General features: G+C 38.7%; 1 protein-coding gene across 1 annotated transcript in view; it reads left to right on the forward strand.

Annotated features, from left to right (window-relative positions):
• ABCA4 (ATP binding cassette subfamily A member 4) overlaps positions 1 to 17,719 on the forward strand; it is a 66,075-nt gene that overhangs the window by 46,454 nt on the left and 1,902 nt on the right. The window contains exons 29-46 of the mRNA XM_051625157.1: positions 1,282 to 1,376; positions 2,357 to 2,389; positions 3,522 to 3,627; positions 3,744 to 3,818; positions 4,276 to 4,445; positions 5,431 to 5,608; positions 7,044 to 7,159; positions 8,851 to 8,998; positions 10,429 to 10,552; positions 11,311 to 11,440; positions 12,310 to 12,430; positions 13,268 to 13,330; positions 13,442 to 13,548; positions 14,317 to 14,458; positions 15,039 to 15,173; positions 16,405 to 16,508; positions 16,596 to 16,688; positions 17,024 to 17,273. Of these exons, the coding sequence (XP_051481117.1) occupies positions 1,282 to 1,376; positions 2,357 to 2,389; positions 3,522 to 3,627; positions 3,744 to 3,818; positions 4,276 to 4,445; positions 5,431 to 5,608; positions 7,044 to 7,159; positions 8,851 to 8,998; positions 10,429 to 10,552; positions 11,311 to 11,440; positions 12,310 to 12,430; positions 13,268 to 13,330; positions 13,442 to 13,548; positions 14,317 to 14,458; positions 15,039 to 15,173; positions 16,405 to 16,508; positions 16,596 to 16,688; positions 17,024 to 17,273 (2,190 nt within the window). The remainder of the gene's footprint in view (positions 1 to 1,281; positions 1,377 to 2,356; positions 2,390 to 3,521; positions 3,628 to 3,743; positions 3,819 to 4,275; positions 4,446 to 5,430; positions 5,609 to 7,043; positions 7,160 to 8,850; positions 8,999 to 10,428; positions 10,553 to 11,310; positions 11,441 to 12,309; positions 12,431 to 13,267; positions 13,331 to 13,441; positions 13,549 to 14,316; positions 14,459 to 15,038; positions 15,174 to 16,404; positions 16,509 to 16,595; positions 16,689 to 17,023; positions 17,274 to 17,719) is intronic.

Genomic DNA, 17,719 nt, shown 5'->3' on the forward strand with positions numbered 1-17,719 from the left:
GAAATGACTAAAATAATTGTAGTTTTAACATTAATGTCACAATCTTAATTAATATCTGAATCCAAATCCATGACATACGGTTTCAGCTTGCTTTGTTTTCTCTATTGCTATTTACAAAACAACAAAATTGTTTTAAATATCTCCAGAATTCCTGCCTATTAAGCAAACAATTAAATTAATTAAGAGGTTCTATTCTGACCTCGTTCACAGCATCCCAAGTTATTTCTGATTCTCAATCCCTGTCCCACAGACAGCCAAAGTTGAATTTTGCTAATTGCATGTTTATATATTTGAAATTTAGCCTAAAACTTCTCATCCAAGTAGGATGCAAAATGAATTTGTTTCTGAGGATTCTAATCCTTAAAGGAATATGTATTCATTATAATACTATCCTGATAATTTTCCAAGATATGATAATTTTCTAACTTTTCAGAAGAAACAGTTCAGATTTGAGCCTCCAGGGAAGCAACAGTATGTAAATAATTGTATGTCTGAGCAGAGACAGCTCATTTAGTGAAGGTGCTAACAGGATGCCATCAGTTTTCCTGCATCTTCTCTAGAATCAGCTAAACATCTGTAATGGATCTTCTGTGTCATCCAGTACTGCCTCTCTGTGGACAGATGTAGGAACTTCTGCGAAGGTCATTTAGACTTAGTTACTAGGTCGTTCCTAGGTCATTTCAGGTTACAAGCTTTTGCCATCCAAAACTGCCCAGGAACGTTTTTATATTCTACCCTGGGATAAACTCAGCAAGTTTGAGGTCTTGCATCTCATAGAGACCCTGTGTTTGTAAAAGACTCAAAAAGTCATAATGGGGCTTCATTTTCAATACAAAAACAGAGTAATTTTCATTCAAAGTACCTAACATGCCAGTAAAGGTGAAGTTTTCATATTAATTCTTACTTCAACTTGCTAAATCACAGAGAAGTACCTTATCTTCACTGGGACCTCAATTTAATTGAAAACCTTCCTTCTTTCACAATTAAGAAAATGCCTTGAGCAACTTTGGCCTTTGTTGCAAATAACTTGGGTTAAGTTTCAGAGTTAAGTGCAACTGTTTCACCACAAACTTCAGTGATTTCATTATTTCTTCTGAAATCTGAGTAAAGTAAGGGTGTTTGGGCTAGAAAAATGAACAACCCACTCTCATTTCAGTGAAACTATGAACCTGACCACTTTCTCTGAACTAAAGCTACTTTTGTGGTTTTCCTGACAAACATTTAATAGCTTCAGAGACTGTTAATTTTACTGTGATTGATTAGATTTTCTTTTCTTTCTAGAGAGTGCAGCACAGCACAGAAATTCTTCAAGATCTGACCCACAGAAATATTTCAGATTTTCTGGTGAAAACATATCCAACTTTGATAAAAGGGAGGTAGGGTTGGTTCTCTATTTTTCACATGCCAGATTTTGTGCCTGGCCATGAAATTCTCATTTAATAATATCATAGTACCCGATGTGTCACAGTATTGTGTAGGCTTGAGCATTGTGTCCATAGTCCAAACATGAGAATAGGAGATACTCATTTCAGAGGAATTAAATTATTTTGATTTGTGTAATTGGGTAATCCTTTTTAGGCAGAGCCAAGTCTCAATGTTGATAGAAAGCCACTTCAATGGTAATTGTGCCAATGGAGAGAAAACTGGTGCCTCTGCACAGCACAGTGAACTGCCATGCAGAGATACTAGTTTGTGTCCCTGAAGAACTGTAGCCTCACCAGCATGACCATCTGCCTGAGTTAATCATCACTTGCTTCTCAGGACTGTAAGAGCCAGAGGACAATGTTACATAGATACATCTATGAGCAAGCTCCTCAGCTTGCCTGAGTATTGTTCTTGGTGATTAGCTGTGCAGTGTCCATGGCCGATTATTTCTGATTCAGGCCTTGCTACCTTTCCAGTTCCCAGCAGAGTTCTTCAAATTCCTGTTACATTAGCTATATGCTGGCTCTGCCTTTGACTCACTCCTTTTAGCACATGTCACAGTTCCTTTAGATACATCTTCTAAATAATTTCATGATGGATTTAGGATAGAGCCAGTATGTGTCACTGTAGAAATCTTGCTTCTCTCTGTATGAACTGGAGGTGAATCATCTCAGAAAAAACAAAACAAAACAAAACAAAAATCCACTGCAGGAAATACCAAAAGTCCTGGCAACTCTGCAACTCAAAGTAATCAGCAGCAATTGAAAAGTAAAGTGAATAAAACAAAAAGCAAACCAAGACAAAAGCTGATTAGGGGAAACTGGGTATTTGCAAAGCATAGGAAATCACCTTTAGTTTCTATTTAAGCCTGTCAAGGCCATTGACTTTCCTTCAGTGCATTCAGAGAGATGATTCTCTTTGTCTGTTTCAGCTTGAAGAGCAAATACTGGGTCAATGAGCAAAGGTAAGAAACCAATTTACAGATTATGGTAGTAAATAAAGGAACAATGAATTTCCGTCTAACCAAGGAGCCTCACAGTGTTTCTCTGAATGGACAAGGGGAATTGTGACAGATAGTATAGAACAAAGATTTCTTTGGCAGGAAATAAATTAGGGGTCAGCAAGGGTTTTATAAAGAAAAGGGGTTATATTTGGATTATCCCCACAAGGATGAAGGCAAGAGGCACACAATGGAACTATCACAGTTTTATTATCTACAAGAGTCAGACTAATGGGATCTGAGTGACAGAAAGTTACAGTGCAGTAGTGCACTACATTGCAATAGTGCTCTGACACAGGTCTTTCAAAGTGCAGCAGAAAAAGATTAACCCTCCAAAAAAAGGACCTAAGATGAAACCAGACACCAGTCTATCAGAAGTAACAACCACAATTCCTCCTCCCTGCTCTGAACATGTGCTGTAGTCATTAAAAGGTGCTACACTTCTGCTCCAAGCTAATGCAGAATCATCAGCTAACCCCAGTGTGATGTCAACACTGCAGATACTAAGATGAGAAAGATGACTGATTACCATGAAGAACTTACCGATGTAGTTTTTCATCAGCAGTAGAAATTCACTTCAAAAGTAGCAGCTAGATGACTGGCTTCTTTTATGGAATATCTGCTTGTTCATTTGTAAACATTACTTTATATGGGATGGTTCATCTCATGAAGTAGTATTTATCATTATGGAGTTTTGGCTGGCAACAACATTAATGAATACCTGCTCCTCTCAGGGCAGCTGAATTTTAACTGAGGTCTGTGCTGTCCTCGGTCTTCCATGCTGCCCGCACAGTTATATGTCAATCGTACCGATTTAAAGATTTTGCACTGTAGAAATAACTGTTTCTCCAAGTCTTGTATCTAAATAAGAATTTTCTCAGAATCCTGGCATCAACCCCTCAGAAACTGATAGAACTTGTATTATTTGCAAGCCCTATAAAGACCTAATACAACTTCTTAGAAAAAGGGTGGGGATTGTTCATCAGATGATGTATAGAAATGAAACCTACGTTGAATGGATTTTTAGTATTTACAGTAATGTACAGAATTTTGGGTCTGTGGTGCAAGAGACTGATGATGCTGTTCTCTTTGTTAGATATGGAGGAATTTCCATAGGAGGAAGGCTTCCAGTCCTTCATGTTTCTGGAGATCAAGTTGTCAATTTTTTTAGTGATCTTGGCCGAATGATGAACTTGACGGGAGTAAGCAAGATTTATTTATTTGTTCCTTTATTAAAGAATTGTTACCAAGCTGAAAACCTGCAGTACTAGGTTTTGCCCAAATAGCTGATCTTCAGCATTTTCTTTTTTATTTTTAGGGACAGACCTCACTGGCTGCTGCTAAAGAAATGTCTAATTTCCTTAAATACATGGAAACTGAAGATAATATTAAGGTATTCACTGAAAGTAGCCTGCTAACTCATACTCTTTCTTGACATAAACTTCAAATCGTGAAAATATTGATAGTGGTATTCTCAGATTGTCTGAAATACTGTAATTACTATAAGTAATATGGGACACAGTTTTAATGCAAAGTTATTTCCTACATGAGATTTTTCTAACCATGTTCTTAGTACTTCTTGCTGTCTTAAATACTTCTGAATAGGACACATTCTGCTAAAATTTAAAATGTGCTTCTATAAAATCCCTTGATGGTGGTTGTCCAACCCTTTTAAAAGCATAATATGTGAGATTACTGGACTGTGGCTAAGAGCTATGAATTCCTAGTGCTGGATTCTCCCCTGAGGACAATGTCCACCAAAGTATATAAAAGGCAGCCAAGTTTCCTCTTGCAGCTCAGGGTTATTAGTGAAGGCTTCTTAAATTAATCTATGTTTTCTGTCTCTTTAGGTGTGGTTTAACAACAAAGGCTGGCATGCTATGGTTAGTTTCCTTAATGTAGCAAATAATGCAATCCTTAGAGCTAATCTGAAGGCTGGCCAAGGCCCTGAGGAATATGGGATCACTGCTGTAAACCATCCTCTGAACCTCACTAAAGAGCAACTCTCTGAAGTCACTGTGTAAGTCAGCCTGTACTCTGCTGCTGGCTTTTACCCCCCTCCCTTTCCTGGCAGCTTGCCACCACCGGTGTACTCACACTCTGAGGAGAAACAGTTCCATTGACAGAGAAGGGCTTTTCCTGAAATTTTGTTTAGTCAAGAATTAGATATACAATTCATTCTTTTCTGTCTCATCATATTTCTATAAGCATTCTTTCCCTTCTTATGTAGAAGCTATGATCATTGGTTATACATGATTACATGTTTGTGTTGATTCTCAAGCACGAAGATTCTGAAGTCTTTGTTCATGCTCCAAAGCAAATAGATTTACTTGTGAAATAACACAGAGATCACAATAAAAGAAGGAAATTGCCCTTACTTGATGACAGGTAGGCAGTAATCCACAACCTCCATCTTGGTGCTAAGGACAGCACACAGGTAGACTTTCAATGGCATGTAGTAGGTAGGGTTGGTGTATTCCAGAATCTAGAAGGCATAATTTCTTGAAAAAGTCACCCCTAAAAAGACATTACTTCCCACTCATGTCTCCTATTAAGTTCAGAAATCAGTGAAACAAAAAACTTCTGCCTTAGCACAGAGGCAAGATCTGTGCTTCATCTCACTGTCTGCAACTTCCCCCTTTGAGTCCCTCTTTGTCAAGCTCCTGGAGCACTTCAGCTATTGTGCCTTAATGTCTAGTTTGAGTTACACCACACAGGAAAGGCTGTCACACAGACCTATATATAGGAGTTGAGCTGTTCCAGAGAATGAAGGCAAGTAAAAAATCAGGGAATGGTGCCACTAGCATCCATATTTGTTAGCTACAGTCCCCAGCACAACTTGGAAGAATACACTAGCACATTTTGAAACAGAAAAAGTCTTCTGCTTCGGAAATAACCCTGCTACTTCTAGACCTTAAAATTCCCTTCAGATTTCCCAAATTCTAATATAGTGTTGTGTTGCATCCATTCCCTTGCTCACAGTCCCTTCTTGTGCTCTGTTTTAGGCTGACCACTTCAGTGGATGCTGTTGTTGCCATCTGTGTGATTTTTGCCATGTCCTTTATACCAGCCAGTTTTGTTTTGTACCTGATTCAAGAACGTGTAACAAAAGCCAAGCATCTACAGTTTGTCAGTGGTGTGAGCCCTGTGATCTACTGGCTAACTAATTTCATGTGGGACATAGTGAGTAACTGCTGCTCTGATTTCATAGCCTGCAATTATTCCTGAGTTTGGGTGAACTGGGGACTAATCAGTGAATTGAGTGAAGGTGATTCTGAGCATTGCAAAGCATTCATTTCTGTGTTTCTTGGATAGCATGCTAAGGATCTGACCTCCTAACTAACTGCAGATGTAGAAATTAAATCAGGTGCAAAACTCATTACTCAACTAATGGAGCTGAAATTGCTGTAATCTTAGGGTTTCCAGTCCATGCAACTGAAATGTATAATGAAGTATAACTTACCACAGCAGGGGAAAGCCCATTTACCTGATACTAATCACTCCTGCCCTCTAGAAAAACCATAACGTGTTTCAAGATATTGAAGAAATCTAAGTGTGAGATTCACAAGCTGCTGGAACAGTAGCTCGAGGTCAGACAAAATACTTTAGGGTGTCTAAAATGACATGGATGTATTTGTTTAGATCACTGAATTGTGTTCACTGTGTTGTTACAAAAGGATTTAGACCATAGGCCAAGGCTTGCTTAGACAGGATTCAACAACGTTCCCATTTCTCCTCAGGCCACTTTGTCACAAAGGAGCAAATTCTTTGCCTGGTTGAGGCACAGCAAGGGGCTTGTTTTCTGGCCATGCATTCTCATCAAGAGAGCAGCCAAGAGCTTATGCAATAAGAAAAGCATGAACAAGGAATGGAAAAAATTAAAAAGAAAAAAGTTGAAATAACTGAAAAGCCCAAAACTCTTTAGGCTTCAGAAGGTGCTCTTTCAGGAGAAGGTAAAGCAGAGCATTGATTTAGTAAATGAGGGAAAAGAAGCAGGTCTCTCAGTTCCTGTCCCCTGCTGGTCACAGCAGCCTCCCAGCAGCTACCATTACAGGAATTCTGCTTGGCTATGGCCCTTGGCAGCATGACACAAAGGTATTAATTTGTTAGCAGTTCTGTGGAACACCACCTTCCATTCTGCATGGGGAGCTCTGTGCATTGCAGTAGACAGCCTTACTAACATTGAACAGAGAAACAGAAGGGCAGTGGCCAAGCATACTAACTTTGGTCTCCTCCCAGGAATGTGGCTCAAGTAATCAGCTTTTTCCCTCCTACACAGCCTTTGCATCCCCAGAAACTGCGTTTCCTCTGCATGCCCACAGCTTCTTTCTGTGTGCAGTCTGCCGACAGAACCATGAAATAATTGGCTCCCAAACCGTAACCTAAGAAACAACAATACATGTTGTATTTTTGATCAACAGTCTGATAAAAAAAAATTCAGAAAAATGTTGAGTGCTGCCAGGGATCCCTCGATCCAAAAGCTTGAATGTAATTAGTCTAGCTCATCAATTCCAGTGTTCCTCTATACCAAATCCTTTTGGAACAATATTTAGGATCTAGATATGTTTGCAGACCTTCTCAGGTCTTACACACTGGTCTTCACCCTGTGATGTGGCAGGTGAATTATGCGCTGAGTGCTGGAATGGTTGTGCTAATATTCGCTGGATTCAACAAGAAAGCGTACACTTCTCCGACTAACCTCCCTGTGCTTGTTGCCTTGCTGCTTCTGTATGGGTGAGTGTTCAAGGCTGTTCCTGCATGTGGGGCCCTGTATTTCACATGAGAATAATTTCATATTATTGGGCTTGGTACTTGGTGAAATACAGCTTTAAAGAGTAAAACTGAGTGGGTACTAAACAGGTTAGAACTGGATTATTTCCCTGCGCCAGAATAGTTACACACTCTGTCTGGCCACGTGCTGTGAAGGAGATTTTTTTTTTGTCACTGCCTTACATTTTTAACCATTAAATGTTATCCTTACAGGGAAATATATTTGTTCAGTTTTCTGCTTTCTGATATGTACATTGTGTAGGAATTTACTGGTTGTTCATTTGTGTCGTTGACAGCCAATACTAAAACATTTTTCAGCATTTAACCCAAGGGCAAAGAGTACTGATTCTTCAACATTTTTTTTAACTTCAAAGGAGCATTTGTGTTGGCAACACAGCATTTTGTAAGGCTGACTGAAATTCATGTTCTCTCATTTAATTAGTGATCATATGTAAAATCTTATTCCTGATAGCCCTGCAGCTGATGTGATCTAGGCAAAATGGTTGACCAGATCTGTTTCTAGAGTTAATGAAATTAAGCTTTTCACATCCTCTTATGTATATCACAAATTAGGCCTAAGAAGGAACAGTTCTTTTCTGGACAGTCTACCTTTACTTTTCATGCCCTTTAAATGAGAATCCCAAGAAAATGCAAAGCATTGTCATAATTTAATCTCTGTAGAATACTCAGTGTTTAAAAATTGAATCAGAATACTGATTTGTTTCATTTTCCATTATTATCTTTGTGAAGTGCAACAGTGGTATCTTTAATAAGTTGTCTGTGGCTCTGAATATTTCTTTAAAATATGGTAATTCATAGCTGTGCAGATGGACATTCAAAATGTGTTTGCATATTTTAAAGCATCTACCAAGGTGAAATTTTCAGAAAAAATACAATCACGTGGTTGTCACTTCAATAATAATTTCACAATTTGGTACTCAGAAAAAAAAAGGCAAAAATTCAAATTAACTCACAGGATCACTTATTAGCCCTTGCATCCAGCTGCAGTTATGATGCACTTTCTGACCAGGTGTGTCCTGTGCTGTTAAGCAATTCAGGTGGTTGTTACTGAATTCTTCCTAGTCAGTGTGATTGTTGCTAAGCATTGTACATTTATTCCAAGGGGAATATTCCAGTTGTGCTGTTGAATATGCATTTGCTATGTCCCAGAAATCATGTCACAGGAAGCTCCAAATCAGGAGTAAAAAAAAACCCTAAAAATAGGGGTAGAGGACTTTGAACAGAGTCTCTGATTTCTTTGAACAGTTCCAAAGGCTGAAGATTATCTAGCAAAGCAGTGCATTGTATTTGCTTTATTTAATATGTCTTTGTTTCTCCCTCCCAGTGTACAGTCCAGGGAGATGTGCAAGGATACCTGGGGTGATGATAACCTTGTTAGCATAAAGTTTTTCAATTTTAGCAGTTTCTATTGCCCTGCATTTTAACAGAAAACAAAACAAAACAAAAACAAGAGTAAGCAGAAAAAACTTATCTAGTAACCAGGGAAAGAATATTGTAGTGGCATCTCTGGTTGGTTACATCATTTCATTGCACTTAGGGTGAGAAGAAAGCTCAACTTTGTGTTTTCATTAGGCCAACTGATATGAGAATGCTGAGAAGCTGTTATAATAGGTTTTCCTATCTTTTTTATGCAGGTGGGCAGTAATACCAATGATGTACCCTGCTTCTTCTTTCTTCAGTGTTCCTAGCACTGCTTATGTTGCATTGTCTTGCATTAATCTCTTTGTGGGGATCAACAGCAGTGCCATTACATTCATCCTGGAGTTATTTGAAAATAACCCGGTAAGTAGTTTTTGTTGACACCTGGTTTTAAAGAACTGCACAGAGGGTGTTCAAGCCTAACCGTCTGTAACAATAATTGTCTTTCTCTACCTTGCCATTTTTCTGGCAGTAAATGAGTGAGGAACTTGCTGAGTAACTGTAGGGACAGGTGAGCAGAATAACGCAGAGAAGTAACTCAGGGCAGTCAATATCTTGGGCAACACACACAAGGAATGACATTGAATATTTTTCAACCCTATGAGCAAACTTCTGTATGCTTTAATAGCTGAGGAGGAAGAGACATGGCACTTTGTGCTTGCTTCTGCAGCTTGGGTTGCACAGGAAGAGAGAGAAAATCAGAGTCACCAGTATGTAAGGAAAGACACTCCTGCTAGTCATGGTATTAGAGGAGATGTTCTGCGTATAGTAGCATTTTGAGAATTGCCCAAAAATAGTTTAACAACACCAAAAAAGTGACAGAAAGTACAAGAATAGACAGAAACAGTGAGTGCCAAAATTTGTTTTTAGAAAGGCTAAGAGATCAGTTTATAAAATACTGTTGGCTTGTGTGTACTACTAGTACCACCTCTACAGTTCCTGATACTCTGGCCACTAAGATTGACACCCTTTTTACATCTGACAGCAATCCTATTAGCTATCATTACTGATAGTACATTTTCAAACAGCAGGTGCTGATGAAGCATTGTTGTTTTCCAGGAAGGAGAAACGGGTCTTGGTCCAGTTAACATTTTCAAGGGCCAATTTTACAATATTTTCTGTCTCTGGTGCTCCTGCATTCTCAGCCATGCTGCTTGATAGCACAGGATTCAATCTAGTGCCACTCAATCTCTGGGACAGCACAGCTGTGGAACAGCATTTTTATTTTCAAGAACACACCTCCATTGTAGATACTGTGTCTCCAGAGGGAAAATTGCCCTTCTGTGGATGCAGTGCTGATGCAGCCAGACTGTTACTGGCACTTACACTGTTTTGGGTATCTTCACATTGCACCAAGCCTACTGTGTAGTTATGCCCAGACACTGGTACTTTTAATATTGTGTCAGTCCTGATTATGGAATATTCTAGCTATAAAGATGATGTGACTGAAAAATACCACTCTTTCTTGTTGCTCACAGTTGTTTTGTATAATAGCTGACAACAGAATTACATGTTAGCTCTGCTCCATGTAGAAATACTTCATTACAAAGATTCATTTCTCTCCCAATTGGCAGTTTTCCAAAAGCACCCTGTCTGGTGCAGTGTATTGCCAGCATTCTTCTGTTCTGCATTTTAGGTTGTGGATGCTTTGGGTGTAAGTAAGTACTCTTTCACTGTTGTAAGAACACAGAACATCAAGATTCTCTGACATGATGAACTTTCATTCATGTTGCTATATTTTCTTAAAGAGATGTAGTTTCAACTTCTTATTATGTTATTTCTGTTTCTTATAGTCTTTGATAAAGTTTAATAAAACATTGAAAAATGTGCTGATTGTCCTCCCACATTTTTGCCTGGGCCGTGGACTCATTGACTTGGCTATGAACCAAGCTGTGACTGAAGTATATGCCAGGTTTGGTAAGTAAGAGCCAGTAAGCAACAGGTTATATCAGTGTCACATGTCCTGCCCTTGGATGCAATGGCTGGAAGTTTTAACTTGGAAAATTAATGGCTGTTTCTGACATTCTCCCTTTCACATCATCAGGTTCATGAAAAGTATGAAAGTTCAACCTCTCTGAAGGAATCACAGCTTCTGATACAGCTGCCAGAGTTCTGTGGCCCAACCAGTAGTCTGTATTGGAAATGAATCAATTTGTTCAGTGCCAGACTCTGGTGTCTTTTTATCACTTGTTCTAAAGTCCTTAGATTATTACAGGAGGATATATATTATTTCATTTCATTTAGATATTTCAGCAGTCCTCATGTTAATGCTTGAAATGGCTGCTGTTCTTCTAATGCATCCTCTTGGGATATGGCTATCTTTGATACCAGACAACTGCTTATTAAAAGAGTGGTCATATAGCAGAATTCACCTGTTTCAGATCAGAAAAATGTATGTTTTTCACATAATCCATATACATTTCATGTTGTGATATCCAGATTAGTGTATATTCAGAGAACTTATATTCATTTTTGTTCCCAGGTATCAGCTGAGCTTGGAGTGTATTTTCTCAAGAATCTTTATAAGACACTTGAAAAGGAAGACATTGCTTGACCATGATCAAATAAATTACAGATTTTCATCCTAAACTGTTATGATTATGCCTTTTGTTCTGAGGAGCAGTGTTTTGTATCAGAAGTATTTCACCTTGCTTTCTGGTCCTCTTTCTCCAAAGGTGAGGAGCATGTTTCCAATCCTTTTCAGTGGGACTTTGTTGGAAAGAACCTCTTTGCCATGGCTGTTCAAGGGGTTGCATACTTCATTCTGAATCTCCTCATACAGCATCATTTGTTCTCCACAAAATGGTATGTCTGAAATCTTGTGTTAATGTTCTTTTATTAACAGGGTGACTTTGTTTTCTCTATATGCCTCTTTTTTTTTTTTCTTTTCTCTGAATTTCTCAGCTTTTTTGTTTAATTACCTGATTTCATCCCAATTTGTTGATGTCCTGGTTCATGAAAGTAAATGTGTGTTATCTTAACAGGATTTAAGGATATATCATAAAATAAATTATTTTTCTTGAATTAAGACTTTAATGTTGGGTTTTTTTTAGATTAAGACACTGTAATAGTGAGATTACAAAATTACTTGTAAAGTGTGTAGTGTTGTAAGTACTGGGATGAAGTACTAGCCTGACATCCTGAGACAGGAATTCTAGGCCATTGCACAGGACAGTTGCAACCTGGACACTGTGCAAGCTTCTCTCTGCTTTGGAACTGTGCCTCTGTCTCAAGGAAAGCAGCTCCTTCCAGGTGTGAGGGGGGTCATTCATTCCTGTTTGAGAATGCCAACAAGCACACTAATTGGTACAGTTATAAAAATACTGTCTTACAGGGAGGTGCACTTGAAAGACCTGTAGTCGGACTGTCACTAGTCTCTAAAGAGCAGCCAAATAGTGAAAGCTGAGGCTGAGGGGGCACGTTATGTCTTAAGTCACTGACAAGGCATGCTCTTTTGAGCTGCATTTTTAGTATTTATAGATGAACTTTAAAAGGTCCAGGGATTCTCCCAATAGCAGGAATACTCCAGCCAATGTCACATTGAGAAGTTTCAATCCTGCTTGCTTCCACAAGTCACATTTTTGGCAATTGATTAGCTATTGTTTTGCATTGTTATTCTAACTACACCCAGGGCAACTCATTGCTTCTGCAATCAGTATCTTGGTTTTTTTCAGGCTTGCTGAGACTGCCATGTTACCTATTATTGGTGAAGATGAGGACGTTGCAGAAGAAAGAAAAAGAATTTTGAGTGGAGGAAACAAAACAGATATCTTAGAATTACAAGAACTAACCAAGGTAATATTTTGAGAAGAATGAAACAAATGAGGTTAGTGACAATCTGTTCTTTCAGAATGCATTTCAGCTGTGGATTCAGATGGTATTTTTTTCAAAATCAACCTTGTGCCTTAGAAAATAACATTTTAGAAGTCAAGGCTTGGTGTGTTATTTGGCTATTTCCTTTGATTAAAAATCAAACCACAGGCAAGTCCAGCAAGGACAGTGCAACCCTCCCTGCTTAAGATTCTTTCTTTTTTTGCCTCACGCTATCTGACATGATTGTTATCTATGGAGTGTCCATTTCTACTACAAATGTTTTCTTCTGCAATGCTGTTTTTTTCCATAAGTGGGTTTCAATATCAAGTTAACCTATTTGGTTGCTTTCACTTTGAGGGCTATAGTTATTATTAATTTATCTTCTTTCCAGACTTTGAATGCATCTAAGTTATGCTATCAGAATGCATGCAAGCTTGAGCTACAGAAACACTAAAATTATACACATTGCTGGGATCTCATGAACAGAGAACTGGAGTATCATTCTTCAGACTATCTTGCTATATTGAAATGTCAGAGATACTTTGTTCCAGCAAAGCATCAGGTCTGTCTGCTAGTGATAGAAATATGAAGTAAAAGGCTTCATGCAGGAAAAAATAATATTGTTAGGGGTCATTATAAATGTATTTAATGTAAATAAATTTCTGACTCATAGAATGCTTGCTCTTTTTAATTTTTTATTTACTCCTGTCTTGGTTCTAAAGTTGTCCTATCCCAATAGCACTGAACTAAAAAATTCAGGAGATTGTCTTTGCTGCAGATGTCTTGGAATACGATGTTATTCTCTTCCTGTCAATTTAGATTTATGCCGGTAGGCGGAAGCCTGCAGTGGACAGACTCTGTGTTGGCATCCATCCCGGAGAGGTAGGTTGTTCAATAACACTAGATCATATTCCATGGATCAGTTCTGACTTCATGTCCCTGCTGATTATCAAGTTGGAAATACTAAAGAATGTCATAAATTTTGTAATCTAGTGCTTTGGCCTTTTGGGAGTGAATGGTGCTGGCAAAACAACAACATTCAAAATGCTGACTGGAGATACTGAGGTGACATCTGGAGATGCTGTAGTGGCTGGCAATAGGTAAGTACCTTAAAATAAGTGTGACAGTCCATTTATTGGAGTGGAACTGCCCAGATCATAGACTCAGTGACTCAGCGGCTCTTGTCAGTTTCATGGCACTAAGAGACACCACAGCTAACACACACTGGCACTTCATACTTTTAACACTCTGTTGTAAAACCTGTGGGTAAGTTATAGTAATGCTACCAGTTGGTCAAGGCAATCAAATCTAATGTCAAGAGCTTGATAACTGGTCCAACAATGTAGTTTGAGCTGAGCTTTGAGACTTTTCTCTGTCTGTTTCTAACATCTTTGTTTACACAGTGCTGGTATAATATAATCAGTGGACACAGCATGATCTGGTGTTCATTTATGTTGATTTAGTTCCAGGTTGTGTGTCTTGGTTTGTTGGGCATAGCTGGGATTTGATTCTTTGTCCCTTGATCTGATTTGAACAATAGCTATTTTGTTGCCAGGACGTCCTGGGCAACTGCTCTTGGTGACCCTGCTTCAGTGGCTTGGGTGATCAAGAGGACCTCCACAGCCCCCTTCCAACCTCAACCATTCTGTGATTTTGTACTTCCACTACTACTACTAATGCTGATTTAGATGAGAATGTTGCTTGCTATTCTATACAGACAGATATTTTAGTAGGATGTTGTATCAGGAAGAATTTGTTCTCCTCTTACAAGAGTTTTTGCACCAGAAAAGAAAGATTTTATTCAAACTGTCCATCTCTCTCTTAAAGCTAGTACTGGAGAACTCAAACTCTTTTCTTTGTTTCTCCAGTATATTGACCCACATTTCTGATGTCCATCAAAACATGGGATACTGCCCTCAGTTTGATGCCATTGATGACCTGCTCACAGGACGAGAACATCTCTACCTATATGCACGCCTGCGGGGGGTTCCAGCAGAGGAAATAGAGAGGGTAAAGCATTCTTACTTTTGACTTATATACAGAGTTACAGTGAATATTTTTTTATTATTAATGGAGTTCATAACATGCCATGGACCAGAATTTCCAAGGTGGGCTTGCCATTCTGTGTGTTGAAGCCCTGGGAGTGATTCCTGTCCTTTGAACAGGTAAGTACAAGGCTGTGCTATCAAATGCATGTTCTTAGGCATTAACGGTATTTGACAACTGTGGCACAAACTCTGGAAGGATAAAGATGCGATTTCTGTGACTCAGAACTGCACTGGTTGCTGTTTTGTTCGTGTCTTTAAAGTTGTTTATGTTTAAGAAAGAAAACATCAAGAAGATTTCAGAAGAAAATAATTTAAATTTTTGCACAGATAGGATGTCTACAGCTGAGGCTGGTTTATGTCTTTCCATCAAGTAGTTAGAATTCTTCTTGTCATCATAAAACTTTTTGACTCCCCTGCTCCAGTTCTAAAATGAATGTACTAAAACTCAGAGGACTGCCATGTCTATGCTACAAGAGGGATGTGTCAGCAATCTCATCTGTTATACATTAGCTGCTGCGTGAAGAAGACTGTCTCTCTCATAGGTTGCTGAATGGGGCATCCAGAAGCTGGGACTTCCTATGTATGCAGACCACCTGGCTGGTACCTACAGTGGTGGCAACAAGCGCAAGCTCTCCACTGCCATTGCACTGATAGGCTGCCCACCACTCGTCTTGCTAGTAAGTGTCATGGCTACATAGCTCTGTGGTAATATGATATGACATCTTATAAAACTACTACTAAAGAGGTACAAGGATGTTTATGACAGTCCTTGAAAGCTTCCTTTCTGCCCTCAACTTACATCTACTTCAATGTAATTCTGAGTTCTTTAATTTCAGAGATAGACTGGGATGCATAACTATGTCTCCAAGGGACCCCAAGTGATTATGAAAGGAAGATCTTCAACAAAGAATTATTTGAGACAAAATCTATAGTACAGACAAATCTGAATTTAAATCCACATTTTGTTTCAGTTTGCCGTTTCTTGTCAGAGTATAGCCACTTCGGTAAAAGATGATCTTACAACATAAACCTTGCTGCTTTATCCAGCAGAACAAAGGAAGATAGCTACATTGTTGTAGCCCTTTTAATATCTTTGGAATAAATTATAAAAATTTAGACTAAACAATACAAATGCTAAAATGTAGTTTTCATCAAATAATATTAAGTTATCCAATAATTGCGTATCTCCAGGGAAAATCTAAATGCAATTACTACAAAAATTATTTATTTAGATTATAATTGATCACCTTGATTTGTAGGCTAAAAAGAAACATTTAAACAACACTTTAATAGCATATTACATTTAATATGCCCTTACATGCATTCTGCCTGTATGTAGTCAAATAGCTAGATAAAACGTTTTCCCATAATTTCTTAAGACAAAATGTTGCATGAACATTTTTTTCCTCCAAAGTTTCTTAACATTTTTTGTTACTGTTTCTTTATTTCTCCAGCATATTGACCTACATCTCTAATGTCCATCAAAACATGGGAGCCAAACTTGACACAATTTGATGTAACTGCTACTACATGAGCCTCTTTTCACTTATTTTTATTTTGGCTCCTAAATGTTTTTAGAATGTGGCATCACCAATGCTTACATTTCTGATATCTAAGACCCTAGACTGGGGACTGCCTTTGCTGCAATGGTCACTGCATTCCTCCTTGTAGCTGTGACCTGCACAGACAGCATTACATTTTCACCTGCAGTTTCTTGTACTTGTTTCCTTACTGCTTTGTGCCAGGAAGTCCATTAGTACCAGTTCACTCATGCTTTCTCAAGGCACAGTTTTCAGTAGAGAAGCAGCTGTATGCTAAGGCCCAAACCCATGAAGACTTGATTCTAAAAGGATTTTCCTCTCCTTATCTGTTTCTCTGACTCTAATTATCTCAATGTCTCCCTTATAGGATGAACCAACTACTGGAATGGACCCTCAGTCCCGGCGCCTCCTGTGGAACTCCATTGTCAGTGTCCTCAGAGACGGGCGAGCTGTGGTTCTAACCTCACACAGGTAAAAGGGGTTAGCATTCAGAATCCCAGAGCAGCTGAACTTAATCTGCTGGCTTTTATCTCAAACATCTGCTCTTTCTTTTGAAAGTATGGAAGAGTGTGAGGCCCTCTGCACTCGTCTAGCTATCATGGTAAAAGGTACCTTCAAATGCCTGGGCACGATTCAGCAGCTAAAATGCAAGTAAGTAAAATATTTTTATGGTTTTTTAATGGGAAAACTTAGTTTATGTGACATGTACTGTTCTTACAAGCAATCCAATCTGAAGAGTTGTTATTTGAAGAGATCCATTTCTGGGTGCAGCTCTGTGGTATCCTAGACAATTTGAGCAGACCTCATTTTTACTCTTAGGTGTTACACACCTCAGCAGGGCAAAACCAGAACTTCCTACAAAGCTAGATCTTATGCATTATCTTTCAGATACTGTTAATGTTTTCATAGCTGCTGAAAAGTAATTTCCTTCCTGAATAATGAATTCATCTCTTCATCCAACTCCCAAATCCACATGTGCTTCCCAGGTTTGGAGATGGCTACATTGTCACTCTGAAAATCAAAGCTCCAAAGCCTGGGCTGCCTCCAGATCCTATTCCTGCTGAGCAATTCATACACATGCACTTCCCAGGGAGTTTACAGCGAGAGAAACACTACAACATGCTGCAGTATCAGATTTGCTCCTCCTCTCTGGCTAAAATTTTTCGGTTAATAATCTCCAATAAGGAAAAATTGCATATTGAAGAATACTCTGTGTCTCAAACAACTTTAGATCAGGTGAGTGAAAAATAATGCTTCTTTGAGAAAACCTGTCTGGTGAGAATTGGGCAATGCAGTAGGGATGTATCCAAACAACTGGAGGACCAGACTGTTCGAAGTAGAGAATTATCTCACAGTTCTTTCTCAGGCAAAGTTCTCAGACCCCTCATCAAGGGGGGTGGATCAGTTATGAAAGTTGTAACTAATTCCCTGTGTAAATAGGTGCTATTTAAAGGTGATAAAATAGCATTTCCCAGATGCTGGAATTCCCACAACCCATTCCTTCAGGAGCAGCAGTCTGAGCAAGGTCAGCTCTTCAGAATGAGGCTTGCTAAGCTGGGAATAAGATTTTATTTTAAATAAGATACTTGGACTGTATTGTGTCAGAGATACTGTTAAATCTAGTTAAATATTTCTATGTCTCTGTCATGCACTTTTATACAGGAGCAATCAGACACAAAACC

The sequence above is a fragment of the Apus apus genome, chromosome 7 (genome assembly GCF_020740795.1).
Source record: "Apus apus isolate bApuApu2 chromosome 7, bApuApu2.pri.cur, whole genome shotgun sequence".
In the NCBI taxonomy this organism is placed as follows: Eukaryota; Metazoa; Chordata; class Aves; order Apodiformes; family Apodidae; genus Apus; species Apus apus.